Genomic DNA, 7,709 nt, shown 5'->3' on the forward strand with positions numbered 1-7,709 from the left:
TAGTGCATCAGCACGGAGGTTCTTGGAAGCTGGGTGATAACGTAGTTCAAAATTGAACCATTCAAAGAAGAGCGCCCATCGGGCTTGCCTAGGATTCAAAGGTTGAGCTTCTTTAAGGTGCTCAAGGTTCTTATGGTCGGTGAAAATGGTAAATTTATGTTGAGCCCCTTCCAACCAGGGGCACCATTCTTGGATCGCCAACTTGACAGCTAGAAGTTCTCAGTCACCAAATGTGTAGTGCTGCTCTGTAGGAGAGAACTTATGTGAGTAGAACGAACAAGGTATCAATTTACCCTTTGGAGAAAACTGACTTAAGACGGCTCCTGCTCCGATTGCAGAGGCGTCGATTTCTATAACAAATGGGCGTCTTGGGTCTGGGTGCTGAAGACGGAGACCAGAACAGAATGCTTCTTTTAGCGACTGAAAGGCGGCTTGTGCTTTGGAAGTCCACACACGAGTGTTAGCCCCTTTCTTGGTCATGGCAGTGAGCGGAGCAGCTAGGGTAGAATAATTGGCAATGAAGCTCCTGTAATAATTAGTAAAGCCAAGGAAACGTTGTAAGGCCCTTAGGCCTACTGGCTGGGACCAGTCTCAGATTCCCTGGACTCTATCTGGATCCATGGAGAACCTTTGATCGGATATGATGTACCCTAGGAAGGGTAAGCGATTTCACTCGAATAGGCACTTTTCTAACTTGGCATAAAGGTGATTTTCTCTTAGATGTTGGAGGACGATCCGAACATGATCTCGATGGGATTCAAGGTCTTTAGAAAAGATCAGGATGTCGTCAAGATATACGACTGCGAATGAGTACAAGAGGTCTTGGAGGATTTCATTCATAAGGCATTGAAAGACCGCTGGGGCATTGCATAGCCCAAAGGGCATCATGGTATATTCATAGTGACCATCCCTCAGGTTGAATGCGGTTTTCCAAATATCTTCAGGTTGGATGCGTACCAGATTGTACGCACCCCTCAGATCCAACTTGGTGAAGTTCCTTGCCTCTTGAAGGCGGTCACAAAGCTCACTGATAAAGGGCAAGGGGTACCGGTCTTTTCGGATTATGGCGTTGAGCCCTCTGTAGTCAATACAAGGGCGTAAACTACCGTCCTTTTTCTTGACGAAGAAAAAGCCCGCTCCAGCAGGAGAATCGGAGGGTCGAATGAATCCTTTTTCTAAGTTCTCTTTGATATACTCAGACATAGCTAGGGTTTCTGGCCGAGACAATGGATAAGTTCTGCCCTTGGGAGGTGTCGTGCCCGGCAGAAGTTCTATAGGGCAATTCAGCTTGCGTAGCGGAGGTAATGTGTCTGCCTTCTGCTTCGAGAAGACATCTTCAAACTCAGCATACTGGGTAGGCAAACCAGATAGGGTGGTAGACTTCAAGACAGAGACAGCTGGAGTTACTTGACGTAGACATGTCTTCTGGCATTTGGAACCCCACTGCACCAACTGCAGGGAATGCCAATCAAACTGGGGTTCGTGGACCTGGAGCCAGGGCAGCCCCAGGATGACTGGATGTGTGGAAAGTTTTAACACATAGAAGGACATCTCCTCCTCGTGGAGAGTGCCCACGGTAAGATGGATAGCCACTGTTCGATGGGTGATGAGCCCTGGAAGATATTCTCCTTGAATGGAGCTGATGTGAAGGCTAACATCTAATGGCTGGAGAGGAATGTTCAGAAGCTTGACAATGTCATCCATGATGAAGCTGCCACTTGCTCCTGTATCGACAAGAGCAGTGGTGGTGAAGGAGTGGGCCTCGATGTCCAGAGAGACTGGAATCAGGAGTTGGGGGCTGGTGACAGTAGCTCCTAAGCTCAGGACCCCCGCCGGGCTCAGGCGTTGCAGTTTGGACTCGCTAGCCTCTCCTGTTCCAAGCGCAGGCTGGTCTCCTGGTTCTTGTTCCAAGTCTTTGAGTGCTTCTGTTCCAAGCCAAGGCTGGTCTCCTAGTTCTTGTTCCAAGTCTTCGAGTGCTCCTGTTCCAAGCCAAGGCTGGTCTCCTGGTTCTTGTTCCAAGTCTTCCAGTGCTCCTGTTCCAAGCCCAGGCTGCCCTCCTGGACAGGACTGCTGAAGATGTCTGGAAGCAGCACAGTAAAGGCAAAGATCCTCCGACGGAGACGTTCGGTCGGAGACAGTCGCCCACGGTTCACCTCCATGGGTTCCACCACGGGAGGAGGTGGCAGTGATGGAGTCTTGACTGCAGGACTCTGGACACGCGTGGGACGTGGTGTAGGAGAGCGGGAAGCCTTTACTTCTAGGCGCCGTTGCTGGAGTCGATGGTCGATCTTCCCGGTAACGGAAATCAGGTCCTCTAGAGACATGGGAGTCTCACGGACGGAGAGTTCATCTTTGAAAGCGCTGGAGAGTCTATCTAGGAAGTTGGCTTGCAGACAATCTTCTTGCCACCCGAGCTCAGTAGCCAGGGTCCTGAATTCCACCATATACTCAGAGAGGGTCCGTGATCCTTGATGGAGGTGGAGTAGATTATGACTGGCTACACCTTGGCGGCCTGGATCTCTGAAGGTCTGCTTGAAGAGAGCAACAAACTCGGAAAGCTTGGAAAGCATGGGATCAGAGCGTTCTCACAATGGAGAGGCCCATGCAAGAGCCTTCCCTTCTAGGTGGGAAAGGATGAAGGTCACTTTAGTGGTTTCCTTTAGGAATAAGGAGGGTTGCAGTGCAAATTGCATGAAGCACTGGTTGAGGAAGCCACGACAGGAGCGTGGGTCCCCGTTGTATCGAGGAGGTGCAGGGAGCACCAATGATGCTTTGGGTAGCATAGATATAATTATTTTGGCTACTTAAATTATATATCACACAACTATCAACTCAAAACCATACAAAGTGACATATATTTTCTTATTCTTTATTGCATAGAAAAAATATTACAACAATCTTTAAATATTTAACATATTACCCACAAAAATATGCATCTAAAAATTCTCCCTCCATTCATACATACTCTTACATACTTCTACTATCTTCATAAAAACTGTCCCAATTCTCTCAGATTGAGTTACATGCCAAAACTTCCTTTCTTACAATATATTATGAATATGAAATACAATTTATTAAATAAGCAGAGAAAATCCCAATTATCATAAATTATCACTCATTTAGAAAACAACAAATTCTTTAATTCTTCTTTTATTTCTTATTCTCTCAACATGTTTCGCCCACAGGCTTCCTCAGGAGATATATAAACGAATCTCCTACTGCTCATCTGTTCATGCTCATCACATATTTCTGAAAGGATCTCATCTATAAAATTTAATAAAATCAAATTAACATGATTTTCAATAAATTTTCATCAAAGAAATTTTTTTATATTTATAATCTTCAAAAGACACTCAATAGATAGCTTTTACCTGTACGTCCTCAAAAAAATTTCTCTTAGACGTACATATCAGTATACCATTCCATTCATGCTGCTCCACGTCTTTTCAACAAGTATTTGCCCAGACGCTTGGATTTAAACACTTCTTCCACCCTTCCTTTGTGAGTTACCTGAGCGAATTAAAACAATCATTCCAATCATTTAAAGATTCCTACCAACAAGGAAAAAACTTTTTCCTTTCCAACCCCCATAAACATGAGTGACAAAGTGAAGGAAAAACTCACCATATCTTGTAAATCTTAGCGCACTGCCACCTTCATAACATTCAAACGGATGCCGACATGAAGTGAAACAAGGGAAGTGAGGAAACCACTTCCCCTCTTCTTTTTTATACCCCCTTGCTCCAATCAAAACAGAAGTCCAAATCTGTCTCCGCCTCTCTATTCTACCCTCCCACCTGATTTCAACACAGCCCTACTACACAATCACACTTACTTCAAAGGCAGAACCGAAAGGCAACGCTTTCATTTAAAGTGAAAGAAGCCCTTTTCTTTACTTATTTCTTTCACCACCCCAGATCAATAGTAATTAGCCTAAAGACAAGCTACCCAATCTATTTTGTCATTCAAACCCTTGGGCCACAACGTTCCCAAAGAAAAGATCAGCCTTTGCTCCAAACGTAGCAGTGTCTTATTAATATTACCTCCACGTCTATTGTGTATTTCTTGTATCACAAAAAAACGAAGCTCTTCCACTGTATGGTGATATTCTTGCCAGTGTTTTACCAGTGGGGCAGTTTCAACCTCATTCCGAATCCTGCTGCAATGTTCTAATATCCGAATCCTAACCTTTCTTGTTGTTTTCCCCACGTAAAACAATCCACAAGGACATTGCACAATATATACTACTGAACTGGATTGGCACGTAGTTTTATTTCTCAAATACATCTTTTTTCCAGAAACCGGATGGATAAAAAAATTTACTGACAAACTGAACTTACAGACACTACAACCTGTACATGGATGATGTCCCCCATTCATCTCTTTTCTACTTTCTCCACTTCCTAAATCTGAGTGCACCAAAATATCCCTAAGATTTTGAGATCTCTTAAAAGAAAACATCGGAGGGACTTGCATACCTACAAAACCACTGACTAAATGCCAGTGGTTTTTGATAACCTGTATTAAATCCCCTACTCTGTTTGAATAGGGTAATACACAGACTAATGAATGAGATTTCTGAGTCTTTTTGGGTTGTAATAAAAGATCCCTATTTATATAACGCGCTCTTCTATACGCGTGATTGACTACACGATCCGGATATCCCCGTGCTTTAAATCTTTCTTGTAAATCCTTAGCATGTTTTTTAAAGGATGGCATATCCGTACAGATCCTTCTCACTCTAAAAAATTGTCCCAAAGGGATATTTTCTCTGATATGTTTGGGATGAAAACTATTGAAATGCAATAATCCGTTTCTATCTGTTGTCTTTCGGTATAATTCCGTCACCAAAAATCCATTTTTCTTACCAACCCTCATATCCAAAAAAGGGACCCACTGTTCTTGAACATCACAAGTAAATTTTAAATTCCCATCTTGGGCATTCAAATATTGAAAAAATCTTTCAAAATCCTTCCTAGTACCAGACCATACCAGGAGGATATCATCAATATAACGGCACCACAACCTCACATGTCTGTACCAAGTTGAAGGATATACATATCTCTCCTCAAATGCTGACACATACAGACATGCGAGGTCTGGTGCCATTGTGGCCCCCATTGCAGTCCCATGGACCTGCTGAAAAAATTCATTTTTGAACATGAAGTAATTTTGTGTAAGCGCAATTGTGGCTAATTCTACTAGGAAATGTGTAGGAACCTTTTTATTTATTCTGGTCTCTAAAACCTCTTGAATTAAATTGATAGTGGCTCTTTGGGGGATACTTGAGTAAAGGGATTCAATGTCCATCGAGACAAGCAAGATGGTTTCTGACATTTTTGGAAGAGATTGTAAGATCAATATCAAATGTGATGAATCCATTACATACGATCTGGCAAGAGGAACAAAAGGACGCAAAAAATGATCTACATAAATTGATAATGGCTCTAAAACCGAATTTATTCCAGCCACTATTGGGTGCCCAGGTGGGGATACTAAAGATTTGTGTATTTTTGGCAAGATGTAAAATACCGGAATCTGCGGATTTCGATTAATCAAGAAAGCTGCCTCTTTCACCGTCACCCATCCCACACTAAGAGCTTCTGTGATCACCTCAGAAATCTGTACTACCAATGCGCTTGTCGGATTCTCATTCAACCTTTTAAAGAATCTTTCATTCCCTAGCTGACGATATACTTCTTGTTCATAATCACCCCTATTTAAGATGACCAAAGAGCCACCTTTAACCGCCGGCTTATACACTACATCTTGTCGATGTTTTAAATTCTCCAAAGCTACATGTTCCTCTTTACTCAGATTCCAAAATGGAAACCTCTGTTCAGCCTCCTTTACCTTCAAGTCACGTTCTACCATTTCTTCAAATGCCACCATCAAAGGATGCGCCGGACCCGGCGGCAGCCAATTCGAAGGATTTTTCACCACTGAGCCATCTGAGTTCAAACACTCATTTCCCTGAAAAAAAATTTTTAATTTCATCAGCCGAAAAAATCTCTGTAGGGCTAACCTAGTTTCAAACAGATCATATCTAGGAGTAGGCGAAAAAGATAAGCCTCGATTTAGAACCTGCACCTCTATTGCTGTTAATGTATAAGAAGAGAGGTTTACAACCAAATTATCCTTTGAATTCAATTGCGAACTCGTAACCTGACAGGGCTGCGGTTCTTCGAAGAGCGACCTCCTCGTCCTCCTCGTCGTTCCGTTCCCTGTCGAGGTATTTTGTCTTGATCTAAAAAAGTCACACGTGCTCCCTCCTCCCCCGACAAATCACTTGATGAAGAATCAAAATTCGATGGTTTTTTGAATTTTTTAAGATTCTTATTACACCATGGATACACGTATCATTGGGTATAATCGTTTTCGTCTCTTTTAAACTTACTTAACTTACTTTCCTTCAGTTTGTCACGCATACTAGTAATTTCCTGATTTAATTCGCCCAGTTTCTCATCAAATTTATCCACTGGTAAATTTGCTTTCAAGGTGGCGCTCAAAATGTCTATTTCTTTTTGTGTATCAATTAATAGTTGTTGTGTGGCTTCTACTATTAAGATCATCAGATCTTTCGAACACTTATTGAGTATTGAATTCCATTTGGCTACGAAATCTTTATCTTCTGAAAACAAATGTGGTTCTTTATATACTCGTAATCCACGTGGAATTCTTTTAGTTCTTAAATACTCAACCAAAGTAGAAGCATGTAATTCAGAGCGTACAAACCATTTTCTCAATTGAGCTAAATCCGACCATTGAGCGTCACCCACAGCGTCTTCCTTCTGATGAAATAAAGGAACACCTTTCAACAGAGAGTTAAGAATGGTATCCAAATAACTAAATACTGAATCTATCTGAAAAGCCATTTTTTCATCTACAAGATATAATTATTTTGGCTACTTAAATTATATATCACACAACTATCAACTCAAAACCATACAAAGTGACATATATTTTCTTATTCTTTATTGCATAGAAAAAATATTACAACAATCTTTAAATATTTAACATATTACCCACAAAAATATGCATCTAAAAATTCTCCCTCCATTCATACATCATACATACTCTTACATACTTCTACTATCTCAATGAGTGATAATTTATGATAAATGGGATTTTCTCTGCTTATTTAATAAATTGTATTTCATATTCATAATATATTGTAAGAAAGGAAGTTTTGGCATGTAACTCAATCTGAGAGGATTGGGACAGTTTTTATGAAGATAGTAGAAGTATGTAAGAGTATGTATGATGTATGAATGGAGGGAGAATTTTTAGATGCATATTTTTGTGAGAAATATGTTAAATATTTAAAGATTGTTGTAATATTTTTTCTATGCAATAAAGAATAAGAAAATATATGTCACTTTGTATGGTTTTGAGTTGGGTAGCATAGAGGCCGATAGGCCCACGGGATTGGCCAGAGCTGTATCTCGCAGCTGGAAACGAAGCTCTTCCACCAAAGAGGCTAGCGATTCCAAAGCCCTGCGATGTTCTTGGACTTTGGCGGCCAAACCCGGTAGGATCCTAGAGGCGGGAGACTCTGCCGAGTCCATGGCCTTGGCAATCTGTTGCGCTTGGAGGTGGACCCTTGTCCTGGAGCAGTGTTGAACAGCTCCCTGGTAGGGACCAGGAAGCACCTGCCCCCAGGGGGTGGAGCACAGGAGGAGACAGAGGCTAGGATGAGCTTCACCACT

At 41.8% G+C, this 7,709-nt stretch overlaps 1 protein-coding gene across 2 annotated transcripts; it reads right to left on the reverse strand.

The window, feature by feature from the left end:
• Positions 1–2,853: 2,853 nt before the first annotated feature.
• Positions 2,854–7,299, reverse strand: LOC115097463. Of its 2 annotated transcripts, XM_029613309.1 has the most exons (3): positions 3,625–7,299; positions 3,372–3,510; positions 2,854–3,264 (listed from the first exon to the last, which is right to left on the reverse strand). In XM_029613309.1, the coding sequence occupies exon 1, from the start codon at positions 5,995–5,997 to the stop codon at positions 3,934–3,936; it is 2,064 nt and encodes a 687-aa protein (XP_029469169.1). In that variant the 5' UTR covers positions 5,998–7,299; the 3' UTR covers positions 2,854–3,264; positions 3,372–3,510; positions 3,625–3,933. The 2 variants fall into 2 exon arrangements, with proteins under 2 accessions (XP_029469169.1, XP_029469168.1); XM_029613308.1 differs by having other exon boundaries at positions 3,372–7,299.
• Between the last annotated feature and the right edge of the window lie 410 nt (positions 7,300–7,709).

This window comes from Rhinatrema bivittatum, chromosome 8 (genome assembly GCF_901001135.1).
Source record: "Rhinatrema bivittatum chromosome 8, aRhiBiv1.1, whole genome shotgun sequence".
NCBI classification, from domain to species: domain Eukaryota; kingdom Metazoa; phylum Chordata; class Amphibia; order Gymnophiona; family Rhinatrematidae; genus Rhinatrema; species Rhinatrema bivittatum.